The 19,235-nt window shown below is 50.4% G+C and overlaps 2 protein-coding genes across 4 annotated transcripts in view; both read right to left on the minus strand.

Moving 5' to 3' along the window:
- The window catches only part of AVIL (advillin), a 20,890-nt gene extending 14,547 nt beyond the window's left edge, over positions 1 to 6,343 (minus strand). Inside the window, exons 1-3 of one of the 2 annotated variants that reach the window (XM_023210639.3) lie at positions 4,251 to 6,343; positions 2,440 to 2,514; positions 1,515 to 1,711 (exon numbers count right to left, since the gene is read on the minus strand). In XM_023210639.3, the coding sequence (XP_023066407.1) occupies positions 1,515 to 1,711; positions 2,440 to 2,514; positions 4,251 to 4,316 (338 nt within the window). In that variant the 5' untranslated portion in view covers positions 4,317 to 6,343. Of the gene's footprint in view, positions 1 to 1,514; positions 1,712 to 2,439; positions 3,234 to 4,250 lie in introns of those variants that run through there. The other variant, XM_023210638.3, reaches the window with a different exon arrangement.
- A 2,141-nt stretch (positions 6,344 to 8,484) lies between these two features.
- CTDSP2 (CTD small phosphatase 2) overlaps positions 8,485 to 19,235 on the minus strand; it is a 26,919-nt gene continuing 16,168 nt past the window's right edge. The window contains exons 2-8 of one of the 2 annotated variants that reach the window (XM_023210636.2): positions 17,956 to 18,104; positions 16,063 to 16,101; positions 15,509 to 15,610; positions 14,859 to 14,915; positions 12,766 to 12,858; positions 12,443 to 12,628; positions 8,485 to 12,267 (exon numbers count right to left, since the gene is read on the minus strand). In XM_023210636.2, the coding sequence (XP_023066404.1) occupies positions 12,142 to 12,267; positions 12,443 to 12,628; positions 12,766 to 12,858; positions 14,859 to 14,915; positions 15,509 to 15,610; positions 16,063 to 16,101; positions 17,956 to 18,104 (752 nt within the window). In that variant the 3' untranslated portion in view covers positions 8,485 to 12,141. Of the gene's footprint in view, positions 12,268 to 12,442; positions 12,629 to 12,765; positions 12,859 to 14,858; positions 14,916 to 15,508; positions 15,611 to 16,044; positions 16,102 to 17,955; positions 18,105 to 19,235 lie in introns of both variants that reach the window. The other variant, XM_023210635.1, reaches the window with a different exon arrangement.

The raw sequence follows: 19,235 nt of genomic DNA on the forward strand, positions 1-19,235 counted from the left end.
CCCGAAGGGCCTCAGTCAGTGCAGACTGCTGACCTGCAAGAAGCTGATCTTGGCCCGGCCTCACAATTCTCAAGCTCATTGGAATTCCTCTTTTTGTTTTAATATCAGGGGCAAAGTTTTGAGTTAAACTTCTCAGTTGATGGAACATTATCTTCGGCCTTCACTCCCTCTCTTGTGTTAGGTGTCTGTGCATTCCCTTCACCTGCTTGCCCTACTCCCATTCCTTTCCCCATACGCTTCCATTCTAACTGTTGACCTTTTCATTTTCATTCTAGTAAACTGTGCCCCGCCCCTCCTTTTTTTTTAAAGACAGGGTCTCACTCTGTCACCCAGGCTAGAGTTCAGTAGTGCAATCATGGCTCATTGCAGCCTTGACCTCCTGGGCTTAAGTGATACTCATCAGGGACTGCAGGCTCAATAACTGAGGGCTCGATACCCTCAGCCCATGGAGTAGCTAGGACTATAGGAGTGCACCACCATGCCTGGCTAGCTTTTTTACAAAGTATTTTTTTGTAGAGATGGGGATCTCACTATGTTGCCTAGGCTGGTCTTGAACTCTTGGGCTTAAGTGATCCTCCTGCCTCAGCCTCCCAAAGTGCTGGGATTACAGGCGTGAGCCACCATGCCCAACCTATCATGTTGTTTTGTGTGCATGGTGTTGTTTTGTTTGAGATGATGTCTTGCTTTGTCATGGAACTGGAGGGCAGTGGCGTGATCTCAGCTCATTGCAACCTCCGCCTCTTGGGTTCAAGTGATTCTCCTGCCTCAGCCTCTCGAGTATCTGGCATTACAGGTATGCGCCACCACACTCAGCTAATTTTTGTATTTTTAGTAGAGACGGGGTTTCACCATGTTGACCAGGCTGGTCTTGAACTCCTGACCTTGTGATCTGCCTGCCTTGGCCTCCCAAAGTGCTGGGATCACAGGCATGAACCACCACGCCCGTCCATGCATGTGCTTTTTAAAACAGAAATTGGCATTCTGTTATATGTCTTAGTCTGTTTCTTACTTTGTGTGCTAAGCACCATGTTTGTGAGCTCTGTCCTTGTGTTAGGCATGTATCTAATCTGTTGCTTCTGGTTACTGCATAATACTCTATGGTGTGCATGTCCTGTCTCCCAGTTATGGACACCTATGTTGCCTGCAGCTTCCTAACATCATTAATGAGGCTGCTATGAACAGCGTGGTCCATGTGCCCTTATGGACATGGATACATGAGGATTTCTGGGAGTTACACACGCAGAAGTGCGATTTGCAAGTGGCACTGACTACTCTCCAGGATGCTGCACTAGTCCATACTTCCATCAGTAGGGCACAAGGGCTCCTATTTCCCCATAGCCTTGCCAACACTTGTCACCTCCCAGCTGTTTAATTTGCTACTCTAGTGGGTGGAAGTAACAGCTTTGTTTTGATTTGCATTTCTCTGATTACTTTCTTGATATGCATGTTGGCCTTTTGGGTTTCCTCCTCTGTAAACTGCTGTTTCTGTCCTTACTCTGTGCACGCCTACTCACATGATGCCCTGCTTGAAGTAGCCACGGAAGGTGTCTGACTCATGGTACTGGACCTCTCGGTGCTGCACAGGGCTGCCTCCCAGGTAGTCGTCCAGCTGTGTGGTGTAGATGGCTGCACAGCTCTGCTCATCCTGGGAGGAGTCCTTCCCGATCCAGAAGTGGATGTCCTGGGATAGGAGACTGGCCACTCTCCGGGTCTGGGATGTAGTCAGAGAGATCTGGTCAGGGGCCAGCTCACCTTCCCCTTTGCTGGTGGCCCCTCTGTCATGGGGAGAATGCAGCATATGTGCCTGCCCTTGGCAGACTGAGGGCCCTCTCTCCTGCGGTGGATGCAGGAGCTGCCCTGGCCCCCGAGCAGACCTGCGATCATGGCATAAGCTTTGGCAGCCCAAATTCCTCCCCACATCTGGGTAAAGTTGACAGCTTGTTGTTCCCCAAATAAATAGAGACCAACGGGGATCTTTTCCCAGCCAGGTTGCAGGCTTACCTCACAGGTCCCCTTGGTCCCTTACGCTCACACAGCTGGCACAGTGCTGATCTGTACACCTACACGGCCCTGTCAGCACCGTTCATGTGAGTCTCCTCCATGAGAATGAGCACTTTGAGGCTAGAGACAGGCCTTGCATTTATCTGGCCTTCTTTCACACCACTTTAATGTGGGACCTAGGCCTGGGAGAAGTGCTGCTTGTGGGTGGCTCACTGAGGTTCAGAGTGAGGGTCATACCCCCATCCTCTGATGCAGAATTAAAAACCCAGGCCTAATGATGGCCTTTGATAGACTGGAGGTCTGCTGCATAGCACTGAGGAACCATTGAGACTGATACCAGGGACTATCTTCACTCACCAGCACATCTCCCAGTAGAGCCCAAGAACTGGCCCCAGGGGAGAAGCTCACAGGAGTGGGGAGGAGGAGGAGGGTGCTCACCGAGAGGATGACGTAGCAGTCCCCCTCATAGAAGTTGCCATGGGTGCTCACAGGCACCAGCGCCAGCTCCATTTTCTGGAAGGACAAGGGTATAGGCTACATCCCCTCCCACCTCCCTTCCCCACGAGCCTCCCTCTCCTCTCTGTCATTTGGTGCAGGTGGTGGGGATGTTCCCAGTGACCTTATAGGACGTGAGGCAGCCAGCCACAGGGTTAATGTAGCCACTCCTCTGGCTTCTGTGAGCTCTGCTGGCATCACCCCGGATCCGAATCTGGTCCCTATCCTGCTTTCCCTTGCCCTATTCTCTCCACTTCCCACCCTGTCTCATCTCGCACTATTGTGGGAAGCCTGTGAGCCACCTTCAGCCCTTTGCTGGATATAAACAACCAAGTACAAACCCTTCTCTGAGCTGTTGTGCCAGAACCTCCAACGCTCTTCCCAATGCTGACCACAGGGTGCTGGACCAGGCCCATGTAGGAAAGAACACTTGGATTCTGCGGGGCCGTGGGAGGTGGAGGATAACATTTGGAGAGTGCCAGCGGTCAGCAGGGCTCTGTGCCAAGTGTCTTATATTTGGAGTCTGGGTCAGGGCCCTGATTTGTCACTGTATGTATGGCTTGGCCCTGGAGGACTATTCATACAGCCTTCATGTAGATTTTTCATCACACTCTCCAAGTGAGGGAAACTTGCAGCCATACTTGTGTGTGTTCTATGTAAAATGTGTTAAATGTTAAATATACTGCAATTCTGGTAACTGTATTTTAGTACCTGTTAGTTATTTTTGTTTGTTTGTTTGTTTTGTTTTGAGACGGAGTCTCTCTCTGTCGCCCAGGTTGGAGTGCAGTGGCACTATCTTGGCTCACTGCAAGCTCCACTTCCCGGGTTCACGCCATGCTCCTGCCTCAGCCTCCCAAGTAGCTGGGACTACAGGCGCCCGCCACCACGCCCAGCTAAGTTTTTGTATTTGTAATAGAGGCGGGGTTTCACCATGTGAGCCAGAATGGTTTCCATCTCCTGACCTCGTGATCTGCCCGCCTTGGCCTCCCAAAGTGCTGGGATTACAGGCGTAAACCACTGCACCTGGCCAGTACCTGTTAGTTTTTAAGGAAACTGGAAGCCTTAAAACAATGGAAGTGACCTGGGCCTCACAATCTCTGCGAGGCTTGCTGGAGAGCTGACTCCCCCTCCTGGTTGAGAATAGTGAAGTGAGGCATTACCTCTGGGTTTTATGCAGCAGCAACTGACTGGGCTTGGGGCGGGGGTTAGGGGGAATCTTCGTATCTGGCAGGTGGAGCTGCCCAGGCCAGGGTGGTTCCCAGCTATGGATTGCTGGAGCTCACAGCCACACAGGGTGGCCCAAGCCCAAGAGGAGATGGGCTGAACAGCGCCTCATCTCTGCAGTGACCCCTCACCTCTCCCCATATTTTGTAGAAGCCAGGGTGCCCTGTGGAAGACATGTTCCATTTTTCTGATGGAAGCTGCCAGGAATCTGCTGAGTAGGTCCCACCTGTCTTTCCAGGGTGTTTCCTGCAAGTGCAGACTCACTGAGCAGGTGGCTGGCTAAAGGACAAGCTTGTTTTTGCCTGAAGCCCTGCTCTTCGGGTCTGAACATTTCCTCCACCTGCCAGCCACCTGCTTTGAGCACCCAGGAGAGGTAAAGGATGGGAAATAGGTACTTTGATGCTGCCTCTCATTCTCCTCAAACCATAGGCTAAGGGGTGCTGGCGGACTGTTGCCTAGCAGCCCCAGGCAGCCAGACTCTGCTTCCAGACTCCAGTAGTCACAAGTAAGGTGCCTCCAGCCCAGCTCACCTCTATTCTCCAGATGATGATCCCAGGGTCATTGTCCACAGCCCTGAAGGCACTGGTCAGAGACATGGTGCTTGTCTTTCTAAGACTGAAACATCACAGAACACAGGGGAGGTGATGCCTCTCGCCATAATGGGCATCAATCCAGTTTTTCTGCCGAGTGGCTTCCCAGTCTGTTGTCAGCCATCTTGCCACACCCTTGTGGCGCATCCCTGCACCATTTCACAATGATGGAGTCAAGGACTTGTCCGTCCAAGTGCACATGGTGAATGGTGAGCCTGGCTGGCCCAGGGATTACCACCTATGAGTTCTGCTTCTCACCTGCCACTGCCCTTAACAGCTCTGGTAATCGTCATGGTTATTTACCAAAGGGGTGATAAATATGTTAAGCCCTGTATTGATTCACTTTGCATATGTTATCTCTAATTTTCAGAAGGTGATTTTCTTCATCTTACGTTGTATGAATTTGAGGTTTAGAAAGGCTGAATAACTTGTACAAGATCACACTCTAGAATGAAATCCTTATCTGATCCCCAGACCTATGCTTCTAGCCACTTTGATGTACTACAACCCTTTCTAAACCAATCTAAGTTCAGTGGCATTTGGAAAGAAAAGCTCGTCAGAAAAAATATTTCCAAACTCAGTTGCCTTCTCTCACTCATTCCCTCTAATTCTTCCCAAGTTCCCTGCTTGCAAGGCCTTCTCCACAGTCAACTTTGACCTTCTCTTTGGCTTTTATCTTTTTTTTTTTTTTTTTTTTTTGAGTAAACTATTCTAAAACTCAACCCTTCCTTCTTTTGTCATATGACTACTATATTTCCTGTACTTTCCAGATACAAAGGAAAGTAAAATGGCAGGGCTGGGCCTGGGACAAAGGGTTCTGGGTGCCAGCAGGGTGTGGCCTGGTCTGGCCTGTGGACAGGTGGCTTCCTTCCTCCCTCCCTCCCACACAGACCCAAGCTTCTCTGTGGAAGTGTGAACCTCAGACACTTAGACGTCTCCAGTTCCTTCAGGATTGGGCAAGTCAGGGTAGGGAGAGGGAGGAAGTGGTAAAGATCTGTGTGGGTCGTGTACCGTCTGTATTCAAGGAGCATCTTGAGTAATTAAGCACCTACTCATGTCCAAGGTCACGTAGAGGCTTTATAGAATTAAAATACCTGCTCTCAAGGAGCTTGAAATCTGATAACATGCATAATTAATATAAAGCTAGATTAATTTCTCCTGACAGGCAAAGGAAAAAGGATGGGGTTGATGGATTTACATAAGATTTAAAAATTCACCCAGAAAGGACTGTATGGATTTTTGCTATTTGGGGACATACTGTGCTTGTTAAGAGGAATATGTCTGACCATTGTTTTCTTGAACCTTGATGGACAAAGCCAAGTTGGAGAACATGCGCCATCTAGTATGGACTTTGGCAAAAAACCATACAGCACAAAGCAAACTCCCTTTGTCTACTGCTATAACAGGACTAAAGCAAGGCAATGGTGCGGAGCAGCCAGTGTTTGAGAATATAATTTGATAACTTGTGCTGCCCCACCCTGTGCTGCTCAGAATTGCCAGGAAATATGGTGTTTGGGTTTTCTTCAGACCCTACGTAGCAGTCATTAAAGACAAAAGCCATGAGCCAATTGGGGGAAGGGGACAAAGGCCAGTGAATTTATTCCTTGGAGACAGAACTGTCACCCTGGTAAAAGCCAAACCAGCCAGCAGCAGTTAGGACTGTGAGCCTCAGATGCTGAAACCTGTCCCATTTCCCAGCGGGAATTTAGGATTCAAGGAGCTCATTGGGCCAGGCACCCATTCCGGAATGCAAGAGGATAAACTCCAGGAAGGGACTTCCTGCCACACTGGAACACACAGAAAACACAGTTCTAACATCAAAGTCTCCCAAAGCTGGGTCTCTCCTTCTCTCCTCCCTAAATCCGAATTCAGTGTTCTTTGAGGGGACTACAGAAACCCCTTGGGTAGGGGGGCACAGTTTTGAGGTTAAAAGCCTTTAATTCTCAGAGATGCCCTTATGGATGGACCCTGAGCAGAAGAAGCTGTTTTTTGTTGTTGTTGTTTTTGTGACAGTGTCTTCTCTGTCACCCAGGCTGGAGTGCAGTGGTACGATCGCAGCTCACTGCAACCTCCACCTCCTGGGCTTAAGTGATCCTTCTGCCTCAGCCTCCTGAGACCACAAGGTGTGCACCACCATGCCTGGCTATTTTATTGTTTTCTGTAGAGACGGGGTCTCACTATGTCACAAGTTACAAATTCCTGGGCTCAAAACAATCCTCATGCCCTGGCTTCCCAGAGTGTTGGGATTACAGATGTGAGCCACTTCTCTGGGCCAGGAAGCTGGTTTTAACTCCTCGTGCCTTGCTCCATACCATTTTTCTCTCAAGATAGGTGAAAGGGGTCTGCCTTTCCCAGCTTTTGAAAATGTGCCCTATATGTTCAGCTGCCTCTAAGGGCTTCTACTTCTCAACAAGAAGTTTGCAAAACTGGCCAGACTCTTGGTTCATTTTAAAAGTCTCATCTCAGAGGACAAAGCCAAGGCAATCTCAAGCTCCTGTTCCTTTCATGTATTCCTCATTCAGGAGGATTAACTGGCATGCCCCCGTAAATCAGAGACCTTACCTTGCCTTCTCGCTCACCAGCTTTCCCAGTTTCCCGGCGAGTAAGCAGCAGCAGTATTGAAGAACGACTCCAAAGCAGGAGGCTCTGGGTCTGCTGCCTTAGCTTAGTAATGGCCGCAGAGACACTGGGTTATATTTGCTTGTGTTTGCATCTTAACTGCATTTTCCTAGTGCTGGCCAATCAGAGCCAACCTAGCACTGAGCTTGACTTATTCAAACCAGAGGGAAAGCTTTATCTGTGCCTATTCAAAACAGCAAAACAAGAAGAGCAGATTTTTAAAGGCTTCTTTTAACTCCAGCTCCACGCCCTGATCTAATTGATTTTTTAAAAAGTGCACACAGCCCATCAATAATGCAGGAAAGAGGTTGGAAGGATATGAAATTTGCCATATTGTAGATATGGATGCATTATGGTGATGACAGGAGGCAGAGGCTGGAGCTGCCCCATGTGTGCCTGTGATGTCTAGGCTGGCAAGAGCCTTCTGAAGAAGCTTCTGGCATTTCTCAAAGGGAGGGGAAGTCTGGGAGAGGAGCCAGGAGAATTTTATTAGTTTTGCTCATTGGGGTCTCTATTAGTCATACAGTAAACCAATCAATATTTGAGTGCCTACTGTTTGCCAGGAACCATGCTGGGCTCTCAGCTTCAGAGTTCCCAGTTTAGAAGACTCAAGGGCAGAGAAGAATCAAGACTCCATTCCCAGGCTGGGCACGGTGGCTCACGCCTGTAATCCCAGTACTTTCTGGGGCCGAGGTAGGCGGATCACAAGGTCAGGAGATCGAGACCATCCTGGCTCACGTGGTGAAACCCCGTCTCTACTAAAAGTACAGAAAATTAGCTGGGTGTGGTGGCGGCTGCGTGTAGTCCCAGCTACTTGGGAGGCTGAGGCAGGAGAATGGTGTGAGCCCGAGAGGTGGAGCTTGTGGTGAGTTGAGATTGTGCCACTGCACTCCAGCCTGGGGACAGAGCGAGACTCTGTCTCAAAAAAAACCAAAAAAACCCCACTCCATTCCCAGGGCCGGGTGCGGTGGTGGCTCACGCCTGTAATCCCAGCACTTTAGGAGGCTGAGGTGGGTGGATCACGAGGTCAGGAGTTCAAGAACAGCCTGGCCAAGATGGTGAAACGCCATCTCTACTAAAAATACAAAAATTAACTGCGCATGGTGGTGGGCACCTATAATCCCAGCTACTCAGGAGGCTGAGGCAGGGGAATCTCTTGAACCCGGGAAGTGGAGGTTGCAGTGAGCCGAGATCACGCCACTGCACTCTAGCCTGGGCAACAGGGCAAGACTCTAGCTCCAAAAAAAAAAAAAAAAAAAAAAAAAAAGACTCCATTCCCTTAGGGCTTCTGGGTTGATGCCCAGAACTCAACAGGACATCAAGCATATATGCTTGCTAAGCACCTGACTGCAATGGGGTTGATCACAGCAGAACTTGTGTAACCTTGAGTGGAAGCCCTATGTGGCATCTGCAGCTGGCCTCCCGGTGGGTGCAACACCCCACTCAGCCTGGGGTGCAGCTGCTTCACGATGGAAGGGGTTGCGAGAAGAAAGGCGGTGATTGCTAAGGGCTCAATGAACACCTAAGGGCCAATGAAGGTCAGTGGCAGCTCACATTCCTGGATAGGTTTTTTAAACCCACTTTTATTAATTAATTGTAAGTAATACAAATATTCCAAAAATATAAACAGACACTTAATGGCGTCCTGCATTTCAAGTTTTTGAATACAACAAATTTATCAAACCATGAATCTGTAAGCAAGGTAGTCAGCATCCCATAGCCCAGTTACAGTGGGAAGCAGATCCCCTACCCTCCAAGTGGCGTCCTGAAGGGGGAAAGCGGCACGAGATGGAACATGATAAGCAAAAAAGCTCATGAGGCCCAAAGAGGAGGGTCCGCTCCAGGGGCAGGCCCTACAACGTTAAGAGAATGGGGGCAGCTGGCCCGACCTCTGGCCTCCTCTTTCCTGGCTGAATGTAGGTATTTACCGGCATTTAGAAAAAAGGAGAAAAAGACAGAACTAAACCCCTGTTTAGGAAAAAGGGACCGAGGGACAGCAGTGGTTAAGTAATCCACTGAGGACCTGAAGGGGAAAATGGACTTACCTTTCTCATATACTTGACCTGGCTAGGACACTAGGTGCCAGACAGCCTTCTGAGGGGACTTTCTTTCTAAATGAGGCCTCAGGAACAGGTAGGGGCAGCAGAATAGAGTAACATCCATTTCCCAGGGAAAGACTGCCTTTACACTTCCCATGCTTTTAGCACAAAGCAGCATCTGGGCCACTGTTACCAGAGGTGAGTTTATACATTTACAAAATGCTTAAAATCTTTGGGAGGCAGAAGGAAGCTAAACAGAAGGTCCCAGGTTAACTGAAGGCAAATTCACTCAACCTCTCTAGTAAGGGACCCATGGGCCTACAGAGTGTCCCCTCTACAATGTGCAGAGTGGAAACCCTTACCTGACCCTTTTCCAAACTGGTCCTGTGTCCAAAGCTCCCCCTATGAGAGGGACACGAACATCAGGCTTTGATTTAGAAGCCCAATCAGAGAGACACACTGTGTCCCTGAAGAGGCACCTTAAAAGAACTGAACCTGGCAGGTAGGCAGATTCCTGGCATGGCTTGAATTGGTGCTGACCAGGCATGGTGGCCTATTGCCTCCCAAAGACCAGTCTCAAATGGGAGGGGCTGATGGTGGGAAGCCCTAGAACAGAGTCCGGGATGAAGCAGCTTCCTCCCTGTCTTGCCCTCCAAAACTGAGTCTGGCCTGATTCCTCTGAGGAGCAAATTTTACAATCATCCCTCACCCAAACACACGGTGAAACTGGAAACCCGACAGCAAATAACGACTAGGCTGGCTCTGGTTCACATGAATGGACCCTGGCTGGGTTTGGCTGAGTAGCTTCTCTGGGGCAAGTGGGAATGGCATTGCTGTGGGGGGAGTTGCAGGTGGGCAGGCAGGGTTCTGATGGGAGTGAGGCCTAGAAAGCAGGGGCTTCATGCAGATGCAGCAGGGACACTCCCACCAAGCCATCCTGGGCTTTGGTCATGGGCCCCATACCAAGCACTTGGACAAGCCTGTTAGGAAAGGGGGTGGCACACGCTCTTCTTTCATCTGGAAAAACATGGGAGGGCGGAAAGGGTCCTAGAAACTCAAGTCAGCTTAGAGCCTCTTATTGCTTATTTAGTCAGAAGAGCCTGGCTGAGCCCATACAGAAAAAGATTTGGCTAAGGGCTAACCCTTAGGGTGGGGCTTGGAAGAGAGGCCCCTCCTGCAATATTAGGATAGCAGCCTAGGCCAGGCCTTGGGGCCAAAGCCACAGTTGGCTCTAAGAGTCTGAGCTCCAGCTTTCCTTCAAGAGATGGTATTCCTGGCTAGCATATGGGGCCCTTTTCCCTTTAGGTACACTGGGACCCCACAGGCACCAGGGGAATGATGCTGGCGGAAATGACCACGAGTTCCGGAGACTCTGTTCCACTTAATGCTTCCGAAGAGAAAGGCCCTATAACCTTGTAACAGGAGGGAAGGTGGCACCACAACGCTAGAGAAAGATGCCAGCCAGCCAGCCAGCTACCGCTGAGAGCACCAAGCTGCTGCTCTACCCTCTGCTTTTCTCGGAACTTATTAGTTCCTGAAGCTGGACCTAGGGTGTGGCAATGGAAGGGATGATGGGGAAGAGTCCTGAGTGGGTGGTGTCCCTGCACCTGAAGCAATTCACAGATGCTTTGTGATACCTGCCTCCAGGGAACACAGAGATGGGAATAGGAGCTCCCTCCCACCCCAGGAGGGTGGGAGGGAGGGAGGGAGGGAGAGAACCCCACCCACCCAGGGAGGCCACAATTAAGGCAGTGATGCTGAGGTGGGGCTCCTTTTTGGGAGGCCCCTTGTGCTCCCCATTACAGCAGCACTTCCTCGTTTTCCACCCTGGGAAAACTTCCATTTCGTGATGACTTTAATTTTAAAGCATTCACTATTAAGAACCTTTGAAAGCAGGAGACACCCGGAGTGCAGGTCTGAGGGGCTCGCTCACTCCTGTTACCAGAGGCAGAAAGCATGTGCATTAGGCTGGCAAATGGCAAGAACACTCATTCCTCCTCAGCCCAGGAACAGCAGAAGTTCTGAGGCCCTCAGGAGGAAAAGCAACAGCCAGGAAGGATGAAGGCTGGAACAGACAGAGCTCAGTAGAGGATAGGCCCTGGGGGAAGACACAACAGGAAAGAGCCCTGCCCAAGAAATGGGAGGGGCTGGGGCAGCTTAGTTCTTCCCAGCCCTTGGAACAAAAGTCCTTGCACCAGCACCAGCAGAGAATCCCTGAAGAGCAGACTTATGGAAATGATCCCGAGCTCAGCTGATCCACAAGTCACGGGGACACACATGTCCACGCTTTGAGGCTTTATCTTTTCCCTGCAACCCCAGCGCTGCCGACATTCATCACAGGCCCAGGATTGTAACTTTGTCAGAAACAAACCAGGCCCGACACTCCGTGTTTAGAAAGAGAATTTTAAAACAGAGTCAAAAGAACGGAAATCAGTTATCTGTCCCCTTCCCGGGCAGGGAGAAAACCTCCTTCCCCACATGTTTGAGACTATGGCTAGGTGGTGAGGAAGGCAGGCTCAGCACCCCAGCCTTGGGGAAACAGAAAGGGCCCGTCCCAGGCACTCAGCTGGAGGCAAGCACAGCCTTTGGGCCACAAGACCTGATGGCCACTGGGTGCTAGTCTGGAAATAAGTCCTCATCCTCCCAGAAATGTGATCTTTTGTCTGCAGCAGCTGGCTGGAGGATTTCAGAAAGGTGTGTGCCTGGAGAACCCAAAGGCATACCCTTCCTTTATCCTTGGCATAGGCCTTACAACACTGAGGAAAGGCCATGGTTTGGCAATGGAGCCTTCAATAGTCTTCATCCCTATAGAACTCAGTGGCTCTTAGGGTGACAGAGGAGACAAGCTAACTTGGGAAGAGTCTTGGTCTTTCAGCTTCTCCCCCACTGAAACACTATATGCTGGGGCCACAATTCATGGCAAAACACACACGCAAACACACACTCTCTCAAACACACATCTCAACAAGGTGGCGGCAGGTAGCTCTGGGTATCGTTGCTCTGGCATTCGCCCACTCGGCATCTAAGCTGTCCTAAAGCTCTTTCCAATGACTTCTCACTCTTTACGGGCCGTGTGGTGAGGCACTCCAGCTTCTACTCTGTCACGCTGATCATAAAGGCACAGTGTGGGAAAGTCCCCTACTGGGATGGCCGTCGCTTGGAAGCAGGGCAGGCTAAGGGGCCCGCAGCTGCCCAAGGCTGGTGTAGACGTCCTCTGCTCCGCTCAGCTCCTCAAAGATTGGGATCAGGTTCAGCAACTCAGTGTCTGCCATGTCATCAAACCAGGACTGCACAGGCACCTGGTGGGGGAAGATGTGGTGTCAATCTCCCAACTGCCACTTCCTCCTCCCTCACCCCAGAGCCCTAGAGGGTGGCTGGGTCTTCCTGGAGGGGTGTACTTCTCCGGTGGAGCCCACAGTTCCAATCTGTTTCCTCTCCCAATCCCTACCGTGGAGACGTGTCAGGAGCACTCACTGCATTCTCGGGGTGGAAGATGTAAGAAGCAGGCGAGTTGTCCAGGATGAGGGTCTTCCTCAGGTCCCTACCCAGGCGGCTGAGGTCCTTGACGTAGCAGCCCTGGTGGAACACGCAGGACTCACGGAATAGGCGGGCCCGGAACACCCCACACCGGTCCAGCAGGTCTGTCACAGGGTCGGCGTACTAGAAGGAGAGAAGATGCCTTAGTATGGATGCAGTCCCGGTCCTCCTGTGGCACCCTAGGGACCAAAAGGGAGCTGCTGGACCACCCCTGTGGCCACCACACCCACCTCTGGTTCTTCCCTCTCACCCCTAGGTACCTTGGCCAGGCTGGCAGTGAAGAGAACACATTCAAAGAGTTCCCCCATACGTCTCAGGAACTCATCCACATAAGGCCTCTTGAGCACATACACCTGAGGAAGAGCAGAGCAGCCTGTTGGAAGCCTCCCTGTGATGAAGCTTTGCAGTACCGGGTACCTTCACCAGTTACAGAGAGCAGCAAGGAGCTCTCAACCCCTGCAGCCCAGCCTCCTGGACTACCTGGCTGGAAGCCTGCGGCCCCCTGAGGCTCCACAGACCCCGAGAACTGGCTGTACCCCCTCACCAGGCTTCCAATGGATCAGTGGTCCCAACCTCAACCTGGCGCAGGAGGAAGTGCACACACCTTGTCCCAGGAGCCATCTCTGTTTCCGGCAGTGGACCATCAGCTGCCTCCAGAAACAAGTAATCAAGAATAGGCCTCACAGATGGAAACAGCCTATCCTGGATTACTTGAATCTAGCCACAGCCTCTATGGGAGCTTTCTGTCCTTGGCTCCAACAGGACAGTCTGTCCAGGTCACGATCAGGTAATGAATTGCACCAGGGAGCAGTGACTTTTTCCCCTCAATGACCACATTCTAGAGACACCCTGCCGAGTCTTGCTCTGCACCAGATTTTGTGCTTGCTTCTGCCAGCCACCCCTAACACCTGCGTCCACCTTTACGATCTTGCACATTTGGGCAAGTCCTTTGGCTACCTGACCCCCCCATCAGTCTGCATTCTATTGCTTCCATGACTCTAGCCTACACAGGTGCTACCAGAACCATTTCCACAAAGGTCCTTTTTCTTATTTTTTAGAGATGGGGTCTTGCTGTGTGAGGCCAGGCTGGTTGTAACTTGTGGGCTCAAGCATTCCTCCTGCCTCAGCCTCCCAGAGTGTTGGGATGACAGGTGTAAGGCACAGCGCCTGACTCCCAAAGCTCCTTTACCCACATTACTCCCGAGCTCAACGAGAGTCAGCCTGCTGTGACTCTCCCTCCTAGAGTGGGCCTGAACTGGCCACCAACTCACCAGACCCCTCAAGAGCTCTGCAGGAACCCTCTGTTCTAGGCAGCCACAACTTAGCTTCTGTTAGCCTGCCATTCCTTTGACCTCCAACAAACCCCTTCCTCATCCCAGCTATTCATCAAGTCTGGCATCCTTTCACCCACCTTGGGCAGGTAGTGCTCCCTTATTTTAATCTCATCCTTTTAAAAATTATTCATACCCTTCCTTGTTAGCCAGGAGTTCACAGTGTGTATCTGTTTGAAAATATGCCTTCCTCTGTTCTACAAGGGTTTAGCACATCCCTATACCCCCAGCTAGACTGTAAAAGGGCTGCTGGACCAAGCCTGGATCTGACTGGGGACTGGTGCGGGGCCTGGCAGGTCTTCTGGGCAGGCAAGCTGAGTAAATGGTCTTTCACTAGCAGTGTCACATGATCCTTAAGCTGGGACTGCCTGGGCTGCAGGCTGGAGTGGTCCGTTGAGATTTGAGTGCTCTTTCCATTGACAGACATACACTGAGGACTTCCTCAGGCAGAATCCACTGGAGGGCCCCAGGGAAGGCAGGCAGAGAAGGCTTCACAGAGGAGGAGATGTCTGGGCTGGGGAGGAGAAAGTCACTAGCTATTCACAGTTGGGGGCGGGGAGCATGGGCAAGAGGGCATTCCAGGCAGAGAAATGGTTACTACTGGTTTCCTTGCCTGTTACAGGAAAAGAGATACCTGGTTAAGGTATCTTAACAGGTATAGATACCTTTCTTAAGGAACAGAGAAATGTAATAAATCATGTTAACAGTGCTGGCCACGTGAGAGGATGGTGGTTAACAAATGATAGCTATTATTAAATAAAATGTAAACTATTCTTTTAAACAGCTTGGTTGCAAAGAGAAAACAAGGGTGACAGCTGGGGGGGATATGGGCTGAAACTCTTTTTTTAAGATGAGAAAGCCTTGAGTGTGAAAGATACCAATAAAAAGGGGAGGCTGGAGTTATAGAAAAGGGATCAGCTGACAGAACCCAAGCCCTGAGACGGGTGGAGGACCCCAGTACACGTGGGGCAGAAGGCAGACCCCCCACCCTCTGGCTGGGTGTGGTCGGGCTGGCAGCTCACCTGGTGAGTGGTCCCCTCAATCTCTATAGGCACTATGAAGTCAGCATTGTTGATTGGCTGGAAGGCAGAAAAGTTAATGCTGTCAGCATGGTGGCAAAGAAACATGAGGCCCCCACCATAACCCTAGGTGGGTGGGGAGAAACAGGTCTTAAGAGACTCCTGGAAATGCCTCTGGCCGCCCCATTAAGGGGTTCTCACCCTAGTTCAAGATATGATATCCTATTCTGGTTTTCCCTACTCCTTAGCACCTCCACTCTGACAAATTCTACCTGAGCTGAGAGTTTTGGGGCCTGAGTTTCCTGATGAGACAAGCAGGGGCAAGGGCCAAAGGTGATTCAACCACTCTTTTAGGCCTGCCCTGTACAGAGCCCTGGTGGTTGTCTGTGCTATGTGGCTCAGGGGCAGATGCAACCTGTTGGGAGTGATTGGAGATAGCAGCCCTGGTGGAACACACAGGGTTCCTACCCAACATTCTTTAGTGGGGCCTCTAGATACCTGTGACACCAAGGTGGCCAAAATGCCAGAGGCCTTGCCTTTTCCCTTCTGATCACTCTTCTTTCCTCACCTTTAGGCTTCCTTACACATCTGTTGTCAGATTCACAAGGGGGCCCAAGATAAAGGTAGGAAGGGTTCCCCAGACGTTGAGTTACCTTAAATGAGCTATGCACAAGGGTTTCATCGAGGTCAATGACCACACAGATCCTTCCTTGATCTTCCTCTGTCACCTCTGGGAGCAGGCAGGTCCCTGGGATCTAAAACCAAGCCAGGTTGCTGAGATCTGCCCACCAAGAAAGCCCAGTTGTACCCCTTGGCATAACTATGGGAAGAGCTGGGCTGTTTGTGGAGATAATCACCAACCCAGGACAGGCACCACTTAAAGGCCGGCAAGAGAGGAGGTGGAGTTGTTTCATTGCTTTCAGCCTCCCAATGGGACTATTAAGTGATCTGGACATTGGAGATGGTGCCCAGGGCTGGTGTGGGATGGACAGCAGCTGTGGGAAGAAGGCATGGAGCACCAGCTGTCCCCTAAAATCTAATGCCTTGCACATAGCAGGCCCTCAACAAATATGGGGAATAAATGGCTTCGCAGGTCAGGGAGGTGGCTGGCCAGGCACCAAGGGCTATGCACGTCACCCTGCCCATGGAGCTGGCAGGGATCACAGGGTCCTGGCTTCTGAGTACTTACCAGGCCAGAGTCACGTACCTGGTAGAATTGGTACTGGAGACACTGGAGCAGATCCGACTGAGGAAGAGAAGGAGGCGGTCAGCGCCCTCTCACCGCCCTTCCCACCCCATTCAAACCCACTACTTCTGTCTGAAGCCTGAAGGGCAACTTTCTCCCCCCGACCCAGCCACCTGGAAGCTCCTACCATGTGAAAAGTGACTTTTCCTAGGAGTGGGGAAGGAAAAGGGAAAGGCTAGAGCTTCCTTTTCACATTAGGCCTCGTGAAGGATGGAGAAGGCAAGTGTCTCTGTTCTCAGTTGACACTGCCTCTCAATTGGACAAAGTGAGGAACAGGGAACTCAAGTAACTGATTCAGGGACACAGAGTCGAGGCAGAACCAAAGTCTGAATTCCTCACAGTGGCAAACTCTCGCTAAGTCCTTAAACTCAGCTTCTCTTTGAGAATATGTTTTTTTCTATGCACTCCTAGGGGTTATATGGGGGAACAAGCCCTACAAAACATCAAGTAAGCCACACTGTGGGTATCCAAAATGTGAGGGAAGGGAGTGCAGAGAGATCAGCAAGCCCCCCTACCCTAATTTTTGCTAATATAAATATTATGACCGCTGGGCGCAGTGGCTCATGCCTATAATCCTAGCACTTTGGGAGGCCAAGGCGGGCGGATCACCTGAGGTCAAGAGTTTGAGACCAGCCTGACCAACATGGAGAAACCTTTTCCATCTCTACTAAAAATACAAAATTAGCCAGGCATGGTGGCACATGCCTGTAATCCCAGCTACTCAGGAGGCTGAGGCAGGAGAATCGCTTGAACCCGGGAGGCGGAGGTTGCAGCTAGCCAAGATCACGCCATTGCACTCCAGCCTGGGCAACGAGAGCGAAACTCCGTCTCCAAAAAAAAAAAGAAAGGTTATGGTTTTAAGTGTTCCTAATGAAAACTTTGAAGAAAAATTAAAATCCTAGCACTTAGATAAACAATGTGGCATTCAGTGTACTGCCTTCAAATCTGTGTCAGCAGACTTTTTTCAGAATGCTATATAATTACACACTCTGCCTTTTTACTTAATGTTGCAAGTCAATACTTCTCCGTGTTATTGAGAACTCTGTAAAAGCTAATCACTCAGTAATACTGTCATGTTGTATTTTATTTAACCATTTCCCCTACTGCAAAATGCAGTGATTTTTCACTGATGTATGTCTTCAGCCTGGTCTTGAGAAAAAGGAAGGACAACCAGACCTCAGTGTTTCAAAGAAGTACCACTGGCTTTTGCGGCAGAATAATTTTTGTTGGTTGGGGCTGGCCCCACCTGTGAAGTACTAGACATATAAAAAAATACCCACAAAATCCCAAATGCCTTGCACGAGTACAGGAGAGAATTACTGACAGGAGTTATTAATAGCATGGTAGTTTCGATTCCTTGGTTCCCTGTAAGTCAGGTAACTTGGAAGTTAGCTTTGCATAGTTGAGAACAACAACACAGGCTTTAGAGCCAGAGAGATCTAAGTTCAACTCCTGACACTACTATTTATTAACCATGAACTCTTCAGGTGCCACATAAACCCTCTCCATAAACCCATATCTGCAAAGTGTAAATCTTGTGATCTCCTTACGGGGCTGCTGGCTAGATCACACGAGACAATATATGCAAAGCACCTTGCCTAGTTCCTGGAACCTAGAAGGATCAGGATTACAGGGGCCGTCAGAAACCACAGGGACATCTGAATGGCCCATACCGCAAAGGGGAAGGAACAGAAAGGAAACGAACTACTTATGGAAGGATAGAGGAAGGGCCCCTCTCAGCCAGAAATCTTTGCAACCTCAGGCAAGGCTTCCTTATCTGGTTGCCATCGTTGGCAGGGATCTCCCACTAACAGTCCCTTCCTTGCTGGCATCTTACCACCCCAACCCACCTACCTTAGCAATGGTGTTTGCTTCCTCCTTATACGCGGCGAGCTCAGTGGAGGAACTTGACTGGCCAACATGCTGGGCGCGAAAACAGCAGAAAAGGGCCTTGAAGATGTTACGTCCACGAGGCTTCTTAGGAGAGGACTTGGAGACCAGGCCTAGGGTGGAGAGAATGACAGGCCTTAGCTCTAGGGACATCAGTTTCTGTCCACAGATACTACCATGCCCATAGTTCTTCCAGTTTGTAAGCTCTACTAGGGCACACAGTATATGGCTGGTGAACAACCACATACAGTTAACAGTAAAACATACATGTTTATTCCAGCCTTTTCTCTTTAAAGCAGGAATGTCAGGAATCTCCATTCTCTGGCTTGGGAGACCTGAGCTACAGAGCATTTGTTCTTCATTCCATGGGGGAAGATGGGGCCAGGCACAGAATCAAGGCGTTTTGCTGCTCCAGCTGCAGCACACACAAAATTAATTCATGAAGACAAAAATCCTCCCTAACATCAATTCCCAGGAAGGCCATCGGTTCCAGACAATGGAGTAACCTGGTCCCCTTCGAGTTAGTGGAGCTGTAGTTCTGTTCAGCATCAGCTTCCCTAGATACTGGGTCAGTGGAGGCAGAACTGAGCCCAATTTGCCTAAAAACTTCAGGCCAGAGGCTGGGCGCGGTGGCTCACGCCTGTAATCCCAGCACTTTGGGAGGCCAAGGCAGGCGGATCACGAGGTCAGCAGATCGAGACCATCCTGGCTAACACGGTGAAACCCCATCTCTACTAAAAATACAAAAAAATTAGCCAGGCGAGGTGGCAGGCGCCTGTAGTCCCAGCTACTCGGGAGGCTGAGGCAGGAGAATGGTGGGAACCCGGGAGGCGGAGCTTGCAGTGAGCCCGTATTGCACCACTGCACTCCAGCCTGGGCGACAGAGCGAGACTCCCTCTCAAAAAAAAAAAACAAAAACCAAAAAACCTTAAGGCTAGAAACAAGAGACTAGGAACTCCAGAGCAGCCCCAGCCCCAAGGAAGAAGCTACACTTTTTGTTCACAGTCTTGTCTTCCTCCTCCACTCCAGCAGCTCTCTTTAAGGCTCCCCCCACCCCCGCCCCAGGTTGGGGAGCCTAATTGGTAAAACACAGATACCATGGATTAGCCCCTTGGAACACACATTTGCGGCCTCAGGTTCTAGGCTGATAGCCTTGCTTCTGGACTGCAGCTGCTTAGTCCTACCTTGATAATTTGGGCGGTGGAAACAAAGTTATTTTTTTTTTTTTTTTTTTTTTTTTTTTT

This window comes from Piliocolobus tephrosceles, chromosome 10 (assembly GCF_002776525.5).
Source record: "Piliocolobus tephrosceles isolate RC106 chromosome 10, ASM277652v3, whole genome shotgun sequence".
In the NCBI taxonomy this organism is placed as follows: Eukaryota; Metazoa; Chordata; class Mammalia; order Primates; family Cercopithecidae; genus Piliocolobus; species Piliocolobus tephrosceles.